At 41.2% G+C, this 24,498-nt stretch overlaps 2 protein-coding genes across 2 annotated transcripts; one reads left to right on the forward strand and one right to left on the reverse strand.

Moving 5' to 3' along the window:
- Positions 1-5,268: 5,268 nt before the first annotated feature.
- On the forward strand, positions 5,269-5,721 carry MSGN1 (mesogenin 1). The gene has a single exon (XM_021525453.3). The coding sequence runs from the start codon at positions 5,269-5,271 to the stop codon at positions 5,719-5,721; it is 453 nt and encodes a 150-aa protein (XP_021381128.1).
- Positions 5,722-11,251: 5,530 nt separating this feature from the next.
- On the reverse strand, positions 11,252-23,884 carry LOC110467988 (uncharacterized). The gene is made up of 19 exons (XM_077781770.1): positions 23,797-23,884; positions 22,909-23,036; positions 22,091-22,234; positions 21,416-21,499; positions 20,716-20,883; positions 20,550-20,646; positions 20,235-20,458; positions 19,338-19,491; positions 19,054-19,262; positions 18,854-18,971; positions 18,478-18,683; positions 17,900-18,017; positions 17,181-17,350; positions 16,339-16,412; positions 16,131-16,258; positions 15,188-15,377; positions 14,649-14,790; positions 13,976-14,072; positions 11,252-11,259 (listed from the first exon to the last, which is right to left on the reverse strand). Exons 1-19 carry the CDS (start codon positions 23,882-23,884, stop codon positions 11,252-11,254), a joined length of 2,547 nt encoding a protein of 848 aa, XP_077637896.1.
- Positions 23,885-24,498: the final 614 nt, after the last annotated feature.

Below are 24,498 nucleotides of genomic sequence, written 5' to 3' on the forward strand. Positions count from 1 at the left end.
AGGGCTTTTCATCTGGGAAGCCAGTTGCTTGGAGATCAGATGTTTTAAATGAATTGCGGAGCTGATGTCACTTGTCAGTCGATGGGGACTGACACTATTTGGAGGATCAAATACTTACATTTGAGGATGTAAAGCAAATAGATAAGTCCTGATCCTGCCAGCCCTGGAGAAATCAGTGATACTCATTTGACTGTTTCTTCTCCATGAGCAGGGTTCAGTTTGGGTATTTTGGAGTTGCACCCTTGAGAACATTAAAAATTCTACATGTTTATGGCAGGATTTTTTAAACATCATTAGAACTAGACTATTTCCAATCTTACTACAAATTAATAACAACAGTTTATTTTGTGCTAGCCATAGATTTGCTTGACCAAAGGTGGTTTAGTTGTCTAATAACAATTAGACATCTAATTTACACATTATTTTCATTGACTATAATAAAGGTTTTGACCTCCCTCTTATAGGCCTGGACTAAGAATTGGTCCTTGTTCTCTTACTGCCTTTTTTCTCTCTAGAAACTGTAAGTGACTATGCATCTGCATTCTTCAGCATACTGACCTCAAAAAACCCCCAAATATATGGATTTGTTGACCAGCTTGCTTATTCAGAAGCCTTATTTGTTTCAGTTGAGGTTGGACCCAGATTAAACCTTCTTCTACAAGTAGGAAGGAAGCTTCAAGGTCTAAAAGTTCTAAAAAAAAAAAAGAATTCTATCCAAAATGAGGCAAAGCCTTAAAAAGGAGAGAAGCGTTGTCTGGTGGCTAATATGAGTCTGGAAAACAAATGTGGTGGATCCTTTCCTTCCTTTATTGCCAGCTTGGATGTAAACAGAGGTGTTCAACACTGTTTTTCAGAAGTGTTGAACACCTGCTGCGTCTGCTGAAGTTAGTGAGACCTGCAGCTGCTTGCCCCACATTTTATATGTGGTGATTGACTCCCTGTGCAGGAAGGCCACAGACACATCCACAGCGAGCGGGCGGCCTTGCAGCCAATACTTGGGGAACTGTTTGTAAAAGAGGAGGTGAAGTAACTTTAAAAGCTTTTGGGAGATGTATTTTTTTTTTTACCTCACAAACTGCAAGATAAGACTGTATCATCTAAGTGCTCTACAATGACGTTAGTATGATCTGCTTCTTGTGAAAAATAAGCCTAGACTTCTGTCCTGACTGTGATGAGATTAGTGTTATTTAAACACATTTATCCATGTTTACTCAGTTTCAGCCTGCTTTCTTCCTAGCCACTATACCAGTGCGTTGGTACCAGTGAGTTTTTTACTCACTGTCTGTTTCTCCTACCAAAATTACAGCATGGTGGAAATGCACTCTAATACAGAAAAAAAAAAAAAAAAAAAAATCAGTTGTAAATTGCTGTACACAAAAATTCTTTTTTTTTTTATACCATACATAATCATGCCATATTATCTGGACTTCTTAATTTAAATGTAAAACCTGAAGCTCTAGAAATTTTCTATACTGTGGGTGGTTTGGGTTTTTTAAATAGAAAATTTTTTTGCCTCTTCCATGCACCCATGTTCCTGTGATGAATTAAAAAATATGAGCAAGGAACATTTCATTTTAAAGGAGATGAAGTTTGAGACATTAGCCTTTGTACTGCAGAACAGATTATTGAAATGAAAACTACCAGTCAAGAAGAAAATGCCTTATCATTTTTTGTCAATTCACATTTCATTGGTGTTGTCAGCCTAGTATCTCACTTTCCTTCAATGTTTTGACATTAATGGACAAAAAGGAAATTCTTAAAATTTGGAGGAGGCAGAACAAAATAAAGATTGCAAAACTTTTCCTTTTTCTGTGTATTTACTGTCTAGGAAGGGGCCACCTGAAATACTAGACTTTCTTAGTACTTCAATGAGACCATCCAGTTGCCATAGGGTTTAGAAAAATAAATCAGGTATCCAGCCTGTAGACTTACCTTCCTCTGTATGATACTTTTTAAAGCGTTATTTATAACACTGAGAACTGTTCTACCATTCCTATTGATTTTTGCACGTTATAATTTTCTTAAATATTTTGCAAGATAATCTCCTAAGTGAGAATTCTCATTCTTGTGGGTGCAAATGTAGCACTGTCCAAAACGAATTAATCCAAGAGCAGCTACATGCCACGAGACTCTGCTGACTTGCGCAGGCTGTGGGTCACACCAGGATCACGGAGAGGTTTACAACGCTTCCCAATTCAGCCAAAACTGAGGCACGCTTCATTTGAGTCTTTTTCGGGAAGCTGGGGGCTGTGGCCAGATATGGGTGGCTAGTTTTCCAAACAGAACCTCTGTCTGCATCTCCACCAGCAGGGCAAACAGGGCACAGCCGCTTCTTTGGCTCTGAAGACGTGCTGAGGCAACACTTGCTTTAGGCTGGGGAAACCCTTTGCTCACCCCTGTGCCCTCGGTGGCCTCTGCTGGACCACAGCCAGGCAGCCTTTGGGACATAAATAGGCATGCCCAAGATAAAAGTGTCAGGGAGCACCATGGCCATAAAAAAGGATGCACTACAACTGCAAGGCATTAGCCTCATAATATCTATTAATATAGAAAAGCCTGTACATTCTTCTTGCTTGTGTTAACAGTTCACAAAAGCATAAGCTTACAAGATCCAGTGATTTTCATGCAACCACATGCAACATCTCCACACTCTCATAAGCCTGCCTTGGTTGCTCTAGACATTTACTCATAAAATATAAGAAAATAAATAGCTATTGCTATACTTTGAATTCCTCTTCCCTGCCTAATCTCTTCTGAATCCCAATATAATAAGAACACAGAGATTAAATCAGAATGTGTTAATCTCTCATTCACAGCAAAAATCTGTACAAAATCTTGTATGTTCACAAATCCTTTCCCCCCCTTGGTGTCTGAGCGACACTTTCTGTGATTTACCCATAAATTAATACAATATTTATAGTCAGCAAACAAGTGACTTAGTTGAAGTTTTTGCTTCTAAATTTGACTGCATTAAATTGCTATTTGGTTCCAAAATGAAACTGCTGTACAGAACAGCCTATATATATACTATGTGTATTTTTAATATATTTATATATTCCATATGTATATATTATGTACATGTAGACATGTATACATACATATATTAGGAAGCTTCTTTTCCTTTTTACATCCTGACAAAAGTACCTCCTTTTTCACCTCCCCCTCCTTATATTTCTGTATTTGCAGTCTTTTAATTGCTGTGTTTAGAGGAAAAAAAAAGACATTAAAAAAGAGCAGGGGCCCTATCAAGCGGAAAAGACACTATAAACACAAACACAGGGAGGAAAAAGAGAGGGATAGAACAAGTTCCCTAATTATGCAGAATTAGACTTTGTGTCTAACTTGTGACATTGTGGCCGTTGTCTGGGTACTTAATGAAACCATTCAGATCACTGAAGTCACAAAAAATACGTCATCTTGTCTTAATTTTAGTTTTTAGCAGTTTTAGCACCTCTGTGCTTCTTAGGACTGTTTAATCTGATTTTCCTTAAAGAAGGACCAGAGAACAGCTCAGAATATGGTAAGGTAACCATAAAACACAAAGCAATCCTGTCTGTGGGAGCAGTGCCCTGAGCTCTTGTATGGGGTAGATGTCATGATAGTCAAACTTTCGCAGCTTTGGTTGAAATGCAAAAGTCTTTCACTTTTTGGTACTTTCTTATTCATCTCAGGATAAACCCAGTAAGTCTTAAACCATAAAATGCCTCCTAATGTTTTGATACCCAAGTCACAAAAACTCACAAAAGCCTTCTGAGTGACTATGCTGAGTATTGGCTTGGGTTTTTTCTGTGTGGTTGTAGTGAGGATTTCACAGAAAGAAGTGGCATGTTCCAGAAAACCTCAGCATCCTTTGGCTGTGTGCAATTCTGAGGCATTCCCTGCCTTTGTTTGGAGTGGATTATGGAGCACACAGAGATCATCACAGAAGGAAACTAAAATAAATCCTACTTTTATTTTTCCTCCAGGTTGATGCTATTTCTCCCCTTCTTTTCATTATATCTTACATTTTGCTTCCATTATGTGCCAACACAAAGTCATGGCTGGCAGCCAAACTGCTCAACAGCTGCAGAGCTCAGGAGTTTTCCTGGTTCTCTTAATGCTTTGCTGTGTGATTTAGGGAAAGTTCCTCCTTGCCTCCACTTAGCCATTTCCCCAGAGTAATAGAGAACATTAATCATCACTGTAAGCATTACTGAAGCCTAGAGATGAAAAGTGCTTGTTATTAATGATATTAATTTATAAGTTATACATTTTCACTTGAACTTTGTAACATATAACCACTGTTGCATTGAACTGGGGCTGGAAAAGGGCTTTTTTTTTGCCAGAAAAACAGATTCCTAGAGGTAGAAAATTTTACAGAAGTAGCTTCTGCTCTCCTCTAGGACATATATAACCTGTATATTACTTTGAATTAAATTTCCATAGAAAATATTTGTCTGGACCCAACGTTTATACACTGTATATTTTGCTTCTTAGACCTTTCTTTTTAATTACATTTTTCTATTTTTTAATGGGATTTTGGCCTTGTTTAGAATTACAGATTTCCTTTTTGATTTCCCAGTCATGTATTAAAATAGCACATAAAGCTACAAACTGCAGGGGAATGTATTGAAGTTCTTTCCTCCTTTCTCATATTGAAAACCGAAGTGATTGGTTTCTCGTGAGTTGCAATCTCATGAGAGGAAAAATCCAGAGAGCCGTAACACACAAAAATCCAAACAAACCATCTTTGACTTTCACAATTAACATGCAGAAAAGAGACTAGCCCAGCAGCAGCCAGCATGGGCCACATCTTCAGTGCTGTAGTGCCATCAGCTTCAGTTACCCATAAACCAGGGCTCGATGGCTTAAATATAGGGTCTGTGTTAGCAACCAATAAATTCTAGATCTGTAAATTGTTTTGTAAGATGGTTAATTTTCTTTTTCCTCTCCCGGCACTTTTCCCCCTAGCACAATGCTCAGGATGATGCGCAGCCTTAATCGGTTTAGTTGCGAGAAGATAATCTTTTTTTCTCTCTTTCTTGCTGTTGCCTGTTAGCTTAAAGGCTTTTTAGCTGAAGGTTGATAATTATCACTGAGAAGAAACTAGCACATCAGGAGTTCATTTTCCATCTTAGCACTTCTGGCGCTCCTTTGAACTCCTCGCACCGGGCCCGTGTTCCCACTCCGTCACTTTCCTCCCTCCATCATAAAAAGGCCTCGGCAGCCGGCGGCTCCAGCCTTTGCTGCTGGCCCGAGGGCACCGCTCCTCCCGAGCGCTCCTCCGGCATGGACAAGCTGCACGAGGCGCTGATGCACATGGAAGACGCTCTGGCTTCGGAGCACGCCGCCTGCTTGGCGCCCTGGGACTGGAAGGGCTCCGCCGGGCCTCTCGAGCTGCGCCCGCTGTCGCCGGCGCTGGAGCCGTGCTGCTCGCCGCCCTGCCCGGCGGCCGAGGCGCCGCTCGGCGCGCTGGCGCTGGCCGAGCTGCCGGCCGGCCGCGGGCCCGGCCCGGCCCGCGGGCCCAAGGCGCGGATGTCGGCGCAGCGCCGCAGGAAGGCCAGCGAGCGGGAGAAGCTGCGCATGAGGACGCTGGCGGACGCGCTGCACACGCTGCGCAACTACCTGCCCCCCGTCTACAGCCAGCGCGGCCAGCCCCTCACCAAAATACAGACCCTCAAGTACACCATCAAGTACATCGGCGAGCTGACCGAGCTCCTCGACAGCGGCAAGCGCGCCTAGGGCCCGGCAGCGCCCGCCCCGGCCCTCGGCGTCTGCGCAAACAACACAGCCAAGTTTCTGCCCCGCCGGGAACCGCCGCTCCACCGGGAAGGCAGTGCTGGAAGGTGATGTAGGACTGCCTGAAAACCTGAGCTGCAGCCTGCTGAGACTGAAGTCTTGCTATTTACCTTTTTTTATTATTATTATTTGTTTTGTTTTAATAAGCTTTTGAGAAATATTAAATCTAGGCTGATACAAAAGTAAAACAAAAAAAAGCCAGCTGATCTTCCTAGGATTTACATACTGAGCTTGTTTTTTTTAGGACAATAGTAAATCCATAGGTGTTAAACTGAATTTTTAAAAATGACAACAGCTTCATAAGAATACTAAGTGTATTATTGATTTGTAGGCACTTTAATTATAGGATGAGGAAGAACATGTATTTAGTTCATGTATTGTCCATTTATCCACCTGTCCACTGTACCTAAAAATCAAGTAACTAAATAATAGTGAGAACATCTTTGCATGTAAGCAAATCAATCTGCCATAGTCTGTATCCTGTATTATAAATCTGGGTGATAGATAAGTAAAATCCAGTGATGACTGCTAAATATTGAAAATGAAATATAAGCAAACTGACATTTTGTATAGATAAACTGCTAAGTCCTCACTTCTTTATTAATATATACAGAAGTATATATTTTTTCTGTATTTAATGTGTAAAAAATCCCTTATTCAATGCCAATAAAAGATGGAAGACTTTTACATCAAATTCCTTAAACAAATAAGATTAGATTGAGATATCTTACTCTGACATGAAATAAACTGTTTCCAGTGTCACAAAGATGTGAAGTTCTAGTCTCAAGGTGTACTGAGAGCTAGGAGGACTCTGGTAATCATGTCATTTTATTAAAAGCTGATAAAAGATCAGCTGTTTTCTACAGCCACAGTCCTGTAACACATACACACAAAAGAGGAAAAATAAAACAAAAACAAACTGGGGATGTAGTTTTAATCTTTAATAACTTTGACTTTCAACTGATGGGCACCACAGCCCTGAAAGTATGTGCTGCTCTGTAAATCTCCTTGCCTGACTGAGTTATAAGACTTGGCCTATGAAACAAGCCAGAGAGGGGCAAACCCCAGTTGTAGGGAGCTAATGAAGTCATATTAATTTTTTCTGCTGGGGGAGATGTAAAGCATAGAGAGCAGAGCAGCTGGAAGGTAACAGGTTTGTCTCTCCACAGATCAGCATGTCTCTGTGGGGCAGATGGTTTAGATTTGTGACTAAATCCAGTAGCAGAGAACCAGAAAGCTAAAATTAATTCCATTTTTTTTCTTTCCCTCTGTTTGTTTAGAAGGAATTACAATTATCTTTGTACATTTTTCCTCCAAGGATCAGCCTAAGCTGATTCAGTGCTCTTCTCAAGTAGCATGCAGTACTATCACAAAAAAAGCAACTACCCTCAAATTTATGCAGGTACTACTGCCACTCAGATATCCCATATGCTTCAGTTTGTAACTAAACCATGTTAGATTTGTTACAGGCTTTAATGTTTCAGCAAGAGTATAAGTAATTTTTTTAAAGCCCTATAAAATTGTCAAATTAGAAATATGAGGTGGCAACACTGATGTCAGGAGAGCATTCCTCAGTATAAATCTGTGCAGCTTATCCAGATTTCAACAGATTTGCCACATAGGGAAAGTCAGTCTGAATATTTTGCAAAGGATTGAAACTGCATTATACCAGTGGGACCTTGCACAGAGCCATAACTGAAAGCCTGATCCCACATTCTTTCTCAAAGGCCTATTTGTGGGAAGACTTCTAACCTCATCCTTTAAATGTTCTACAACTGAAACTACAGGTAGAGACTACGTTCTCCACCTATTGAAGCCTATAGGGTCACAGTTAAAGCAGAGAAAAGAGGACTTAAAAGGGTCTGCTTTAATTGTTATTTTATTCATGACCTTGGCTGCTCATCTAGCATTGCTGCCTCAGTTCACCCATTTGCAAACAAAGACTAACTAATGGCCTCAGAAAGCTGCTGCTCACAAAGCTGGGTGATGCTGTATGGAGGAAGGCCCAGGAGGAGGTACCCTGCACTTTGGAGAAGTGGCTCAGTCAGCATTTCCCACCAGCCCAGTGAAATGGGGAGGTAAATGCCTGAAGTAGCTGAACTGCAACTTTTTATATGCCCAAGGAGTTCCTCTCCTTGCAAGTCCAAGGTGGAACAACAGCTCTAGGTAACCCATGAGGCAAGGCTGTGAGTCTCAGAAGAACGTGGTACTGCCTTTGTATCAGTGAGCCAGACCTTGGCTGTGTGTACTCCCAGTGCCCCAGGCTCCAGCAGGACAGGGCTGCATAAGCTGACCCTGGGGAAGGAGCTGCCCTAAATCACACCCTGTGCCACTGTGGGGCCAAAGCCCACAGCCACAATGCAGATGGTTTATTGGAATAGGTTCTGTTCATGCACAATTTAATTTGTTTGACCCCTCTCAGGGGATCTCTCCTTTCACCTGTGGGGATGGTGGGACCAACTTAGGTGTGGAATAGAAGGAAGAAGTAGGTGTAGTGTCTGCCCACGGCTGAGGTTTCCCAGGATATGTCAAATTTGTTCCTCCCCTTCAGAAAGAAATAAATTCTTGCTCTGCCTAACATGAAACATCTCTATAAGCCCCATCTTTTGTAATTCTTCCCCTTGACACACAAATTTCACTGATCCAGAGAAAACAATCACAGTACAATATGGCATGAGGCCTGCAGCTGTTAAATGTTGGATTTTACTCAATAAAATTTAGTCTCAATAAAATTGAATACAGTTCAGGTTCATCTTTTTCCTTTAGGCCCAGGAGTTTAGGATATCCAAGTGACATGAAAGAGATCAAGAGATTCCCCACTTATGGTTATAACTTTCAGAAGTGTAAGGCCCATAAAACTGTTTAATTCTAACACAACACCACAATAATCTGTAGAAAGGAAAAAATTTGAACCTCAGCCTGAAAAAGTTGCACAAGTCACAGAAGTAGAGAATGTCTCACACATACAAGCACCTTCTCTCAACACACTATGTTAAAAAATATACATGGAAGTAAAGCTAAAATAGCTGAAAGGCCATGACTGAAGAAGTTAATTATACTCTGATAGATTTAAGCATGCTGAAAACATACAGGAGAGGGAACTGGGGTTAGTCCTATACAATTAACTCTTCTGTCCCCAAGAGCTCACCCTTTTGCAGGGTAGCAGGTCGTTGAAATTCCTTACTAATTTGGAGAGCAGAATGTGGATCCTAAAGAAGAAACCATCACCACTAAAATATAATTTTTTACTGTATTCAATCTTCTCAGGTACATGAAATCATACTTCTTAAGTGATCTTAGCCATAAAAAATGAAAGGACAGTAGAACAGTCCTCAAATGCTAAAGAGAAAACAGGTAAAGTACATTAGAAGATCATCTACAGAAATTAATTAGTTGAAATTGATTTTAGAACCTCAGGAGAAGCCTTGAGATACAGAAGGCCTTGCAATTTGATTTAACTATCAGTTGTTCACTCTCAGTTTACTGATGAGGGGATTACCATCAAATTATCACAGATTACCACATAAATACATTTTTCTGCATTTTAAACAAGTATTTCCATACTTTAAAAGACACACTTTTCACTGAGCCAGAGGCAAACAGTGCAGAAGCAGGCTGAGGACAAGAAAAATGAGCAAGAGGCACCAAATCAGGTGAGACTACTGGAGCCCACCAGCTGTGTCCTGAGCTGTTCTTCATGCTGGGAGTTGTGCCCCTGCCTCCTCTCTGGGAATTGCTGAGGGGGGGACCAGGTATAACCACAGAGTGCTAAAAGTTTCAGAAGCCAGGGAAAAGAGCCTCACATCCATCCCAAACCTTTTATCAGGCAAGAAAAAGTCAGGGCAGAACAGGCAGCTACATAGAATGGATTTTATACCAGTTAACTCCTTTGGTGCTGCTGGAGGGAGCAGTTGCTGGTACCAGCAATATGACAAAATACTCTGGGTTCATTTTCTACCTCAGGGACCCTTCTGGGGCACCTGGAAGGATAACATAACTGCTCTATTTAGCAGGAGGCACAGCAATGCAAAGCAGGAGGCCTTGCAGGCAGGGCATTAGCCCAGGATTCAGGAGGCTTGTACAGCCTCACTCAGCAGGGCAGGCTTTCCACCTGAATCCAGGAGCTTCTCCACCTACTCGGTACCAGGGATGCAGCAGTGTTGTCTGCCAGCAGCAGCAATACCTAGACATAGACCCTGAGCGGGGCAAGGAGGTCAAATCACGTCTTGAGGACAAGAAAAAGTACCTTGGAGAGAATATTCCCCAGTGGTTACAGACTCACATGTGGAAGAAGCTCCCTAGGCAAACCCCAGCTCTGTAATCCACAGAGCTCACCCCCCACCCCCCAAAGCAGAGGCAAGCCTGGGGCCGCCCGCACACACACAGGGCTTTGAAATTCTATGCTGAGGAGCACCATGTAGGTGCCAAGAGGTTTTATGGTGACACATTTGGGCTGCACATAGGTGTGCTTGGGACAAAGAAAACCTCCTGCAAATGGGCTTCAGCCAGTTCCTCGGGAGAGCTGCTTCTCTGGGAACTGCCATATCCCCTCCAACTAGGGAAGCCAGGAGCTACCCTTCTAGCTCTGCCTAGCAGTAGCTAAAAAATACTCCACAGAAACATAAATACACCCCTAGCTTCTAAGGGCCCAGTGACTCACTTTTGTTCCCAACTTATCTGGCATGCAACTACAAATCATCTTACTGCCTTGAACAGGCAGGAAACATGAAAGATAATTCACAGATCCCAATAAAGCTGTTTCTGATGAGCTATAGAATCTGGATTCTTCTGAGCCCCTTCCCTGACTTTTTGGTTCTTTATACACCAACACCAGCCTAGGCTTACACTCTTACAGTACTTGATGTCACGATGAGGAGAAAGACTCACCTTATTTATGCTTTAAAGCATTTGTCTCCAAGAACATGCTCTTCCAGCATTCTAGTTAATACTGTGTTTAGGTGTTTCTAGGCTCACAGGCACAAATAAAAGAAGAAATTATATAGAAGTGGCTAAAATCTCAAATAGATTTGTGGCAGAAGCCAAGACTTAGACTTTCTTAAGCTTTCCAAATCATTAGAGCATTGTCAGAACATGTTTTCCTCTGGACAGAGGTGCATAGCATTTACTGAAGAGTTTGGCATGTAAAAAAAAAAGCAAAGGAATATGCCAGGGAGAGAAAATTAATTGTGCCAAAAAGTAGATGTCAGTTTTCTTAGTTTTTCAATATTAATAAGTTTTTGCTACTTTCAGTCACCAAAACAGTACAGTTCTAAAATACAGGCTGTCATTGTATACAGATTATAGAAAATGAGATTTCTGCCTAACATTGGCCAGATATGAGGTTACTTATTAGCAGTGATTTATCAACATTTACTTGAAATGGAAATAGCTATCTGCAATACATTTCTGTTATTGTTCCTATTTTCCTATAAAAACAAATCACACCAGACTTCTCTTTTCCCTTACACTTTTGTCATTCACCTGTTGAAATTGCAGAAGACGTTAAGCATAAACAAAGAAGATTGATCTGCTTTCAACTTGTGTTAACAGGGATATAAAAATAACACCCCAAATACCAGGGGAAAAGCATGTGGTCATAAAATATCCACTTAAAAGGCAAAGAGGTGTTGATAAAACACTTGAAGATTTTTTTTTTTTCTTTTTTATATATATAATCAGGAAGGCAGCTCCTGAATTTTAGTATAAACAGACACCTCTGAGGTAGAGAGTACTAGTGTCATGTCTTTAAATGATCTTACTGATATTCAAATGGATTTTGTATATCTCACAGGCTGTTGGAACATCTGACAAGAAGCTTTATATAAATCCTTGTTCAGCCATGGAGGGAAATGTCCTTGAATTTTCCCACATATCAGAAAGGTTAATAGAGAAGATGATTCTTTACATCACTCATCCTTCAAAATGGCACTAAACAATGCTTTTAGAAGAGCTGAAGAGTAGCACCACAGTGTACCTGGGCATAAGCCTGCTTTCCTACAACTCTTAAAAGCTCATCAACAGATAAAGCATATCAAGGTGTTGGCTAAGCTTATGGAAATAAATGAATGTGTCTTATACAAGATTGTAATTACTAGATTTCTATGCCTGATGATGTCCTTGAGTCTTGGTTTGAAGAACAAAACCTGAAAACCCAGGAAGCCATAACCAAGACAGAGTTAACAGTACTGAAATGGGCTGCCCAACTGCAGGCTTCGTTCTCTTCTCTGTCTCTAAATGTTGCACTCTTCCCCCACACAAATATAAGAAAGAAGGTGGCTCAGGCTCCTCAAGGCAGCCTGTGCTGTGCTGGTGAAGGCAGATGAAGATTGTCACTCACTCAGCTGGAGAAAATACTGCTTAACAGTCTCATGTCTTGGGGAGACCATCAGCACCATATAAGACACAGGGGAAGTCACCACACCACATAAAGCTCCTGTGGCTGTGTTCTCTTAGGTGCAAAACCCTGGCAGCACAGTAGAGGTGTCTCCCTTGATTTCTTAATGGATTTTGCCTGCAGATTGAGCATTACTCACTCCCCAGACCAGTGGGCTAACACAGGGAAAAAGCACTGGGCACCAAGTCACTGACTCATCAAATCTGCTGTCAGGCTTATCTGTTCTGCATTTTCCTGCTATTCCCATGTTGATATTCCTCCATATCACAGCCCCATGGCTTTAGTATTCACCTACAACAAGGGTAGCAAAATGAATCCATCACAATAGCTTTCTCTACTGGAAAACAATCTTGATATATTTCTCATCACAAAGCCCACACAGATTTTTCCAGGAATGACAGTAAGATATCTACTACAGATGTGCTTAGCAGGCAAGTAGAAAACAAACAAAACTTACATGAGCTGCAATTACAGCACAAACTGTTTAGTGGGGTCTCTGTACGGGTAGCAACAGAGATTTGTTTTCTACTCCATGCTGTCCTACAAAGTGCTAATAGAGTCAGAAAACATGTTCTTTCTCAAGTTAGCTTTCCCAGAAATTTCTATTGTATAATTCTCTTTAATCTAAAGTTAAAAAGCAGACATCCATTATTGTGTATTTACCCCTAAGGGGTCAAGATCCATGCTAAGCAGTAGCTTTCATTGGAACAGGAAAATGCAATATTGAATCCAAACTCTTCACACCACTGTTCAGATGCAAAGAAGAAACCAAGAAATTTTTTACTCATTAAAAAAACCAAAACAAAACACACAAAGGAAAATCTGACAGGAGCCCCTAAGCATCACATTCTCTAGTACGGAAAAATCCTTAACACTTTCCAGATAGAGTCAATGGACTGTCATTATTACTATCACAAGTCTTTGCTAATTTTTTTTTTCCTCAGCTAATCCTTAGTGAGGATACTCAGCTAAGCAGTCACTGATGTTACCTGTGAGTGATTTGACCCAGCTAGGGAAGGCAACTTGACATTGCAGAGCCACAACCTCCTGCAAGAATCACAGTTTACAGCCTTCCTGACAACAGCCACTACACGATCAAGGATGTTCATCCCATCTTACTCCAAAAAAACCCACATTCTTTCACTGACATTCAGCTCTCTGCGTTCTTTGTTCATAGAGAAGTTTAAAAAAAGCTTGAAGTGATTTACAATTAAGTTCATACTTGTTGCCATCTTCCTCCCCTACTCCAAAACAGATGCTTCCAACTGCAAAGCAACACAAGTTTCAGACACGTTAGCTGAGCAGACTAGGTCAGATGAACGCACAAAAACTATGAGTTTAATGCTGTAGAGGAACATAGACTCTGATAATCGATTTTCCCAGCAGATACCACAGAAACAATTTTACTTGTGAATCTGGACAGCAGGCTGTGCTGTCCACCTAACTGCAACTTCATAAAATGTAGTTCTTGTTTAGTCTGTCAGAATTTGGTGCACTCACCTGCAGAGAGAAGAGACATACACACAAATCTGTTACCTTGCAGCAGCACACTTGGTGTTCCAGTAGTGTAATTTAAGACTGACACCAACCTCTACTTATTGTTTTTCTTCCTAACAAGCACTGGTCCAGATGACACTTGCCCATGTGGATGTGCACTGTCGGCTGCAAGACATTTCAGCTTTTAATTCCCTGTACAGCATAATCTAGGACTAGAAGTCTGCAACCTGGCATGATTAGTGAGAGCACATACCAAATTGCTGAGCAAAAACACAGGAGAGACTTGAGCCATGCCTGTTTTCTTACCAAATCTGTGTTTCTCAGGATTGCATCTCCTTGGACAAAAGGCATCTAAAGGGTGTTGCTTAGTGTTGCAGATCACCACACTGCAGTGGAAATACAACTATAAGACAAGAACATTTAGATTATTTAGGGAAGTCTTATTTGGAATCCAATATATACCAATCCCAAAGGATAGGAAGGTGTCAAGTTGCGGGGTGGCCTCCTCTCCCAGGCAGCTAGTGACAGGACAAGGGGAAAATGGCCTCAAATTACACTAGGAGCAGTTCAGGTTGGGTATTAAGTAAGATTTTTTCACTGAAAAAGTGACAAAGCATTGTAACAGCCTCCCAAGGAAAGTGATGGAGTCACTATACCTGGAAGTGCTCAAAAAATGAGTAGATGTGGCACTTCACAGTATTATTTAGTGGGCATGACGGTCATCAAAGACTGAACTTGAGAATCTTGGGGGTCTGTTCCAACCTGAATAAGACTAATTTTGTTCTGTGAACTGAAGAAAAGTGGATGGCCTTTATTCACTCCTCCCAGGGCATTATGCCTTCAAGGAGGTGTCCAGTAGCCCCAGGCAGCACTGGCCAGCTGAGCCCTTACACAGCATTGGCTGCATGCCCACCCTGGTGCATCCTGGGCTCACCTGTTGGCACTGCCAACAGCTCATGACAGAACAGAGACGTCTGACCTGCTCTTGGAACAGAGATGTGCCCTGGACAAAGGTGAACATCCTCACTTCAAATCTCTTGAGGTGCTGAGGAAATTTTACTCTGAGGCTGTAATTAACTTTGTGGAAAACAGTTCTGTAGGAATCTTTGTTGTTTTCACACCTGTTTGGGAAAGTGAGAGAAAATATATTTGATTTAAACTTTCAACCAGATCTTCAAACACAGCAAAGAGATGAAATACAGCCAAGCTTCCCTTTGTTTTCCTTGGGCCATGGGGGAATGAATAGTATCTCCCCATTCATGATCTCTGCTTTTGGCCACATTCAGGGTCACTTCTTGCTCTTTCTTTCCAGACAGAACTGTGGGCTAGAAGCACTTCTGGCCACTCACATGGCCTGCTGCCCCCAGAAGGCACAGCCACTCTGCTGACACCAACATATGCCCCACAAATTAGCAGCAATTGCCTCCAAGATGATCTCTGCCACTTCACCTCTGCCTCTTTTCCAAAGCTCGCTTTGTGCTGAGCAGTTATCAAACAGAGGAGGGAAGCCTTCCTCACCCGTGTACAAGGATGTGCCACTGGGGAAGGCTGTCATGGCTTTGGGAGTTGGTAGCCCAACAGTCACCCAAATTTAGGTGCAGTCTTGCATCTTTAGGCTGGAGCAGTTCAACTTCAAAATACAGAGCCTCCCTCAAATGCTTTACCACAGGATATTCTGATTCCTGGTAGGGCTCTGAATAGGATTTCTCTGCAAGAGAGTATTGATATTAGGAGCTTCTTTTTTATGGATTAAGTATTCACAAACTTTCTGCTTCACTCTTTTTTCTACTCTTTTACCTTTTTCTCTGGAGCAATAATACTAAAACTTGGGACAGCATACAAATGCCAAGAATTGATAGACTGGCAAGAAAGCAAGATCAGCAATGAAAGCAAAAATCTCAAATATATTCCCTGGCTCCGAGGATCCAGAAATTAAACACTCCTTCTGTAACAAGCCATTAAGATTTTTATTCAAAATTGTCTCAAAAGGTAGGGAGAAGGGAAAATCAATTAAAAAAAAATCATAATAGTCATTCCAGTCATTGTGAATGTTTGGTTCAGACTTCATTTAACCCTTTCTGCTGGCATAGGTACCACTTTAAAGCAGTATTGCATCTTTGACACAGGTTACAACCATTGCAGTGAGTTGCTGAACCTGTTTAGCAACAATTCATGAGTTCACAGGAGAGAAAAGCTGGCATCACATTTGTTATACAAAGCTTGCATCGTGCCCAGATAAAGAAGGAAAACCATACATGTGTCAGCAACCCTAAGTCTGTTCCACTACAGATATTTGACAGTTTATGTTGCATTTTGGAAGAGAAAACTCCTGTTAGAGGCCTTGTTGGGGAACATTTTCTAAACTGCCCTGCTTGAGCAGAGTGGATGAGTAAGATTAATATAAGGTCCCTTGTGGCCTCAGCCATTCAGTGATTTTATAGAGTCTAATCCTAGATGTTACCTTTGAAAAGCTTCAATGAGAGAGCGAGACAGCCAGACCCTGGCTGAATACTGGGCGGTGGGTTCTTCTTAGATTCATATCGAACATCAGCAGTCTGTTCGACTGCATAAAAGCAGAGAAATTTCAGTCTGAGAGAAAAGGTTTAGAATTAGATTTTTTTTACAGCCAAAATAACACATACAACCTTTCATTAGGGAATGACACTTACTGGTATATGGGTATATCATTGCCAGGTCTGAGATAGAGTACCTCGTTCTCATATGCCACAGTTGTGCTGTTGAACTGAAAGATGCACATCATTACAAACAGGACAGTCACATTAGAGTCTGATTTGTGTCTGGCACAGTATCTGCACCCCTCTGCTTGACTGCCAGATTGCATTGAGCAGAGTATATTCAGAAATAGGCAGAAATTACCAGCCAACAGCTCAATGCACACTGAACTAAAGCTGACCATAGGTGACAGCTATGCTATAGTGAAGAAGAAAGCTTATTAGCTTGAATATGACAGAACACCCTAGAAAGGAAGTGCATGGTCCCAAGAACAGCTGTACTTATTTACTGAATCAGTGGTAGAATGAAATGCAAGAATGCAGAAACAAGCTGCATTTATGATGGTCTGAATTTAGGCATGTTCTGATTATTTGTTATTTTGTTTGTTTTCTATTTGTACAGTATTTGGTGGTAGGAATAGCAGCCACTCTAGTCTTTGGCCATGTAGTCATTAGCAATACCCAAAGAGCTTCTGCAAGGTGTACAAGTATATCTGACCAGCATAAACTCCCATTCAAGCCCACCATGAAACAATTCAGAGGTATTAAACTGAAGTCAAATTTCAGAAGGTACCTCTGACCTTGAAAAAGCACTTTTACTCAATAAGAAATTCTGCTCAACTGAATTAAGTAAGCTTAGAAAGAGTATAGATGTACTACTGTACTGGTTTCAGCTGTGATGTCCACGCAGCTTGAGATCACTGCTGAACTTTTGCCAGGTCTGGCAATAAATAACCCTACCCCAATGCAGAGTAAACTTGATGTGACTGAGTCCTTACCTTCCTACTTGTTCCACAAGTGTTCACATTGAACTTGAAGGTTGCAGTCGTCTCTGTCACTAGACTGGGTTTGCACTGTCTGTCCCTCAAGACAAGCAGAGAAATGTCCAGGTCTTCACCACCTACCAGTTTGATTGCAGTAATAATCATGGTGCCATTGGGCAGGCACTCTGAAAGAGAAATATACATTTTCACACAAATCAGGATTCAACCTCCTTTTGTAGCCTAACAAAGATATTCTGAATGGATTTGCTGGCAAGTTCTTTTAGCAGCTCACAAGGAGCTCTCACACACTTCAAAAGGATTTTTCTAGCCAAGATATTCAATACATTTAATACTGATGAGTTGTTAAAACTCTTAGTAGCTAGGGTTCTAGCACCTTTAGAATGACTATTTTATATGCTGATTGTCCCCACATTCCACCAAAATGCACCACCTCATTCAACTCTCAAAACAACCACAAAAACCCTTTAAAAAAAGCTTATTGATTTTGGAGGTGTCTGGGGAAGTGGACTTTCCCACTTCTGTCCCCTGTTCCTGTACTAGGCAGGATAGCCATTCCAATGTTTAATTTGACTTGCCTTGTGGCATATTAACTGGTAGGAAATCTGACAAGCAAACAGTTCCACACAACTCTAAAACCTAGAAACATTTCAGACTGCATGGCTTAGTTTTGCAACTCAAATAGCATTAACAGGTAATCCCCAACATGCTATTACGTATTAGCTCTGAAGGTGAAAATATGCAGGAAACTGAGAAATCTCTCCTCCGAGCCAAGGTGATGTCATCCTTCAAGGTTAAGTAGAATGTAGCCTTTATTTCAGAGGTATGAAAGCCCTAGAGATGACAATCACAGATTAAACAAGAGAATAAAGATACACTGTTCAACTAAAGCATTTAAAAACTAAGGGGACAGGTTATCACAAGCCAAAGATAATGGTACTTGAGCAAAGTCAAATCCACAGGATGTGCTTAAACAGGATGTTTTTAATCCAGAAACTCATACAGTAAGCTTTTTCAGTTGTTTTTCAAAATAATGCAATACAAATTCCATTGCATATATAGTTATCCTTAAAGATGCTCAGCCATAAAGTAAATGCAGAATGTGTTTCTTTTTTTCTCCTTGCCTATTTCTGCCAACATTAACTAAGAATTAAAGTTCTCTTACAAGGGCATAAAATAATCCTCCATTACACCTTTGAAGACTGTCTCAAATAGAAGTTCTATTTTGCATTCAAGAATATACAGCATCTCATAGCTAGAACGTCTTTCAGTTGCTACATGTTGGCAGCCTTACCTCATAGCTCACATGGGGAGAAAGGAAAGGGACAGAGATTGTCAGGTGAGTGCCATTGTCCCTCAGAATGTAGTTGTACTTCTGTGCAGCCTCTTGGGTCAGGTGCCAGTCTGAGATGAAAGGTAGCCAGTTTTGGTCCACATTCCCACGAGTGATAACGAGATGAAGGTTCCTCCCATCACAAACCCCTCTTGCACTGGGCAGTACTGCAAAACAGCCAAGAGTCAGCCAGCTGCCATCAGTTTAGTGCAGCTCCCTGGGACTGGCAGTATCCCTGGCTGAACAGCTCCCTGGGATTACTGGGAGGATCCCTGCTGAAATCAGCCCAGCTCACAGCCAGGTTGGTGCCCTTTCACTCAGGTTCCACAAAGTTTACCTGCATCTTTCACAGCCAACAGTGCAGTTACTGGGACAACAAAGGTCTCACTTGATGGATAGGTGATGAATGTGAGTGTGACATTCAGGGTGTATGCTCTCATGTCCTCTCTCATGTACTAGAAAAGTCACATTTAGACATGAAAAATCACCAAGTGATATCAATTTCTATACCATGGGATGCTGCAGTTTAGTACACACCTCTTTTTTAACACTTGTTGCATCAAGTGGAACTTGAATTACATATGCTTTGCTTTCATTAGCATATCTGGTCCTGTGTATTAAGTAGCCATGCTGAACAGCTTCGGGTACAGCCACAACAACCCCTTCAATGGTTAAGTTCACAAGCTCAGCATCTGGGAGGAATGTTCCCACTGTAACATTCATTAGCCCTGCACTCAGATGTAAATCTGAAAAGGAAAAAAATATCATTAAGCTCTTAACAGTACCAAAACCTTTGGTAAATTAAATACTCAGCTACTTACTACTGGTTATAGCAACTTCCACTTGTTCAAATGGTGTTTCTATTTCCTTGATGATAGTATGTTTGGTTAGTCCCCATTTGTTGTCTTCCCACTGGTGTTCCAAGAACAGGTTGATGATGTATTTTACCCCAGGCTGTCCATTGCTCACAGAAGTCTAGAATTCAAATCAGTACCCTTTAGTTTGGCTTGATTTTGCATTAAAGTTATGTTGGAGCATCTCAAGGTCAGCTAAACCTACAGCCCAACCAATTGCCTTTTTTGTTCAGGAATCCTGGACTCTTGAATCCCTGTTTAGATTATCTCAGAATATTCAGAAGACTTCCTTTGGAAAGTGACCTCCCACTAGCCAAGATTCAAAGCATCAGGGGACTGTTTCACAGTGAATAGGGTTGCTTATGCAACCTCACCAGAAGTTCAGTTGCTACATTTTTCCAGGACTCAGTTCACCCCAAGCAGTTAGATTTAGATGTGTAGTCCCAACATCCCAAGAGCACATGGTCTGCTGGACTAATAGGTTATTCCCATTCTCTTAAGTGGTCTGTGTAAAATACAACAGAACCCATGCATGCTTTACAATCCAGTTAGAACCATCTCTGAGGAGTATAACATAAGGACTAATAGGTGAAAGCTCTGTGTTAACCCGAGTAAATAATGAACCAATAGTTCTGTGTAGGATTCTGTCTACCTGCGCTTTCAAGAAAAGAAATTCTTCATAAAGTGGCGATTACAAATGCTATCTTCGGTCAGGGCTTCTGGAGGTTTTAACAAATACTTTGTTCTCCCTCACTCCCACACTCCCATCTTTCATTTAAAAGGCACAAGATTAAGAACTATTCCTCATCAGAAAACAAACATCCCAGAATATTGCTTGCATGGCACCTAACAGAAGTCACCAACCTTGTAATAACCACCTTCTGCACCTATTGGAATCTTCATTGTAATTGCTTTTAACTCATTCAATAACACATATTTCCTGGAAGCCATTTTCTTGGCAGAGAGTTTTTGTAGATCCACACCAGCTTCTACAAGCACATCCTTAAAGCCAGTCATTCCAGCAGAGAGTGGTGGAATATACTTTGGAACAGTCCAGGTGATTGTTTTGTTTGTGTAGTCCAGACCATCTTGGGGACAAGAGATGAAAGCTGTCAGCTCACTAGTTGTGAGTCTGTCCCTGTACATTTTGGCATTAGATCATGGTACCACACTCCTTACCTACAGGACATGCCACAGCAGTATCCACCATCAGGATCACCCATTGGTATTTGTAAAAGATACTTGATCTCAGCACAGAAAAGGTAATCCCCTGATCCTGTAAGGAAGGCATCTGGTTAGACCAGCACAGCCTGGCAGCTTGTTGGGCCAGAAGGAGCACACCAACCTCAACCAGCTGAACTTGGGCAGCAGTGTATGGCACTCGCAGCAGAACCCTGGAGCCTGTGGTGTTGAGTCCATAGCCTGCACTCCAAGCATTGCTCACAAGCAGAGCCCTTTTTTCTTCTGGCTGATGAAATGCTATTTGCCATATTGAGGCTTCTTCTGCCTTTGCCTACCCAGAGAAATTCACCAATAGTTAAACATTATGTTCAAAGTAACAGGCTTATTGCATTGAATGATTTACTGTGTTGAGTTGCCCAGCAGTTTTGTTGTCTTACTTTAAATTTTACTAGTGGGAAATCCCTCCAGCTTCCTACACCTCATACATAGAGAAAACTTTCCATATTAAGGGCAATAGATAATAACTAATGGCACTAACTGCACTGTTGCAGACTCTGCACATACAAAGTCCAAGAAAAAAAGCCTCCTCACAGCTTTTTTCTGGGCCTTGGGGTTTTAGAGAATTTTTTTTTGTTTACTTGTCTCCCCCTCTTGCCCGGGGGAGACTTGATTTCTTCCTTGGAGACACAGCCTACAGTTGTCTGTACGTCTAATCTATAAAAATATGCTAAAAACCCTTGATACAGAAGTTCTGTTATTGCTGCTTAAGTACTTTATGAAAGTATTGCATGGTTAAAGAAAAGAAGGATGGTCGTGCCAGAGGTAGCACTAGCTTTTGCTAGAAAGAAAACCTGTAGTTTTACTTCTGGAAATGCAAGACTCCAGTCTCGAGGTTCATCTTGAAGAAGGTCTTTTATAGTCTGTGGAACCTCCCTCCTGACAGAAACCTGAGGGGACAAGCCATCTGTAAGAGGTTTGCTGATAGCACTTATGTCCTTATCTTCAACACCCCACAAGCCTTTTGCAAGGGAACCCAGCATTTCCTAGATGGAGATGCCACCATGCCTGGCGATTCACCTATAGTCTGCTTGATTTCAGTTTCTTTTTATTTTCCACCTATCCTCCACTTTCTATTTCCACTTAAGGTGAGAGATTGTTAATGACTCCAACATTCTCTTCCAAGAGGAGTCCATTTCCCCTTCTGCATTCTTCCCCAGCAGGGAAACTTCCTTCAGGCGGTATACATTCCCTGTTGTCTCAAATAAGATTTATTGGGGCAACATCCAGTGAGTTCAAGCTACAAGCTTAGCCTTTTAAATATGATTTCACAGCTTTATGAGCTATTACTGCTAACATAAGCTATACAATCAATACAAATGTATCACTTAAGATGCATACTGCACACTCACTAACAAGCTGCTCATGATGGGGCAGTCTGAAGTGGACAAAATTCTAGGAATATTAATTGGAAACACAATCTAAGAGAGCATCTTGCAGTACCTAACATTTTACTTCTAGCACTTTCCATAAGTACTTACCTCCATGTAGTTATTTTCACATATTATCTCTCTGGGACTCCATGGACCATAGTGGCAACTTGCACTTTCCAGATGAGTTGTAGCATTGCTCATATCAGGAGCATGAGATGCTTTGATTTGTATAGTTATTGTGAACACATCTTTCTGCATGGGCAAATGGAGTATTTGCCTGTTAGACTGCTTTTCCCTAGCTGGGCACCACCTAGCCTTGTGACCTTAAATTAAATTACAAAATACACCCACTAGACTCTGCACAGAAGAGCAACTCCATACTGAAGTATTATCACTTTCAAATTCATTAACTGCACAAGATATATGCACATAGGTGTATAGCTACACAACAACATAAATACTTTGGGTAGCAGGTTTGTTCCTTTTACATAGCCCCAGAATTGGAGTAAGAAAGCAAACAAACCTAAGAGATAGCTGATTTTGTGGTTTTTTTTTGACATAGTAGCAGTGAGCCAGCAACCAAAGTTTTAGTTTTTACTTTGATGTGTTTCAAGGCACTTAATATTGTTAGGGCAGAGTGCAACACAGCTGCCAGATGCAAGTCCCTATTGTAATCCACAAGAAAATAGTTGTCCTTTAAGGGCACATGTTGTACATTTCATGTGTTCATCTGTAGGCCCTCCAAATGGCAGTACCAGGGAATATTCACAGACCTCTGGATACATTTGAAGAAAATTATTATTCTCTGCTAACAGATACTCAACACATTATGACACCTTAGTTAATGTCCATTAATAACTCAGTAATTTCTCACATAAAATCAGTGTACAAGAGCACTGTAGTCAAAGTGCCTGTAACAGACTTACCTCTAAGTGAGAGTGGCAGCTCAGTGCAGAAGCACGGAGCTGAATGCTCCTCCAGGAGGTGTAAGTTACCATATACCCACACTGTGCTGCCATGGCCTCCTCCAGCTCCCAGGCTGTGCCAGACTGATCTGCAGGCAAATGGATAGCAAAGAACTCTACTAACAAGTACAACTCCTGCTCTGCTAGCTCCTCGAGAAACCTGCTCTGGCATAAGAGTGTTTGAGTGATGATCTTTGAGCAAAGAACACATTGTAAGTGGGTTTTGACACAAAACCACTCCTAGAAAAATGGATGGCATGGAGAACTTTTTCAAGGACAAATTTACATTTATACATATAATCTTAAAGCAGGTGTTTATATGCCAAAAGTATTATCACTGCGCCCTTCCAGGACATTCTGTGATGCTTTTCACAGAAATGTACCACTTGTTGACTACTGAGTCCATAGCTAGAAGGCCCAGCTATTTTTTCTTAAACTTCATTAAGTATATGCCTCCACCAAGCTGAAGCCACTAGTGCAAAAATAATGTTGTGCCATCTTCAGCTAGTGAATTTTCAGAACAGTATGTACTATTACTAAAAAACATTCTTATCACAAAGAGAATCCACCAGCTTTAACACGCCTAGAAACTACCATGTGCATTTCAATTTCAGCCCAAAGATAACAAAATCAAGTCTGGTGAAGTTTGCTAAGTCATGGCTAAGTTATCAAAAAACAAGTCGTGGTTACACAGAAATCAAGGTAACAGTTCACTTACAATGAGATCCAACTTACTAAGCACTATAATAGTAGAATAATTCAGGCAATTCTAGCATAGAAGCATCTCAGATAATTTTAAACATTTCACCATGTGTAATTCTCTCATTGAGTTCTTCTACATCAACTTACCAACAACAAAAAAAGATAAGTATTTGTCTTCAAAGTAGTCTGTATTCAGTGTTATCCTCAGGAGGTTCCCCAAGCACTTTGAACTCATGGGTCCTGTATTGAAAAGCTGGTAAGATGGGGATTCAAAATACGATAGCAACAAATCTGCTATTTCCCAGATTGCTTTATAAAGTCAGTGTTGTGACAGTCATACATCTGTGGTGACGAGAGGTGAGAGGTTGTGCTTATACTGGCAGTAATTCCAGGAGAAAAGCTAGCTCCAAAATTAGTATCCTATTAGTAATGGCGTCTGATGATTTGGCAATGCTACCTGCAACAGCTGGTCATGGAAATAGGATTTTGGAACACGATCAAAAAGGTACTACATTGGCTGCCCTAATCTGAACACCTTAGATGAAATAAAATAGAATGTCAAGGTCCCAAACACTCCTGGAAAGAGAAAAAAACCCAACCTCTAAACCAAAAAAAAACCCCCAACCAACAAAACCCTAAAAAACCAACCACAAAATAACCATAAACTTCCATCTGTACCCCTTTATTCACAAGGGCCAAAAGCAGGTCTGGATGGAGAGCAGCCACATAAGCTGTCCATCAACCTACCCGGGTTACTTGCCCAAGTACCAGTACCAGAAGCCAGCTGGCTCATACTGGGAGAGGACCACACAGGAACAGAGAAAATGGCTTGAGAAGCCACAGGCCCAA

This window comes from Lonchura striata, chromosome 3 (genome assembly GCF_046129695.1).
Source record: "Lonchura striata isolate bLonStr1 chromosome 3, bLonStr1.mat, whole genome shotgun sequence".
In the NCBI taxonomy this organism is placed as follows: domain Eukaryota; kingdom Metazoa; phylum Chordata; class Aves; order Passeriformes; family Estrildidae; genus Lonchura; species Lonchura striata.

Bases quoted from the DNA above. Each gene is read 5' to 3' on its own strand.
- LOC110467988 (XM_077781770.1), bottom strand. From the start codon at position 23,884: ATGAGTTCAAAGTGCTTGGGGAACCTCCTGAGGATAACACTGAATACA. The intron at 20,459-20,549 runs GTAAGGAGTGTG...CTTGTCCCCAAG, and splicing joins TGCTGTGGCATGTCCTGTAG to ATGGTCTGGACTACACAAAC. The intron at 14,791-15,187 runs GTGAGGAAGGCT...TTTCCCAAACAG, and splicing joins TGGCACATCCTTGTACACGG to GTGTGAAAACAACAAAGATT.
- MSGN1 (XM_021525453.3), top strand. From the start codon at position 5,269: ATGGACAAGCTGCACGAGGCGCTGATGCACATGGAAGACGCTCTGGCT.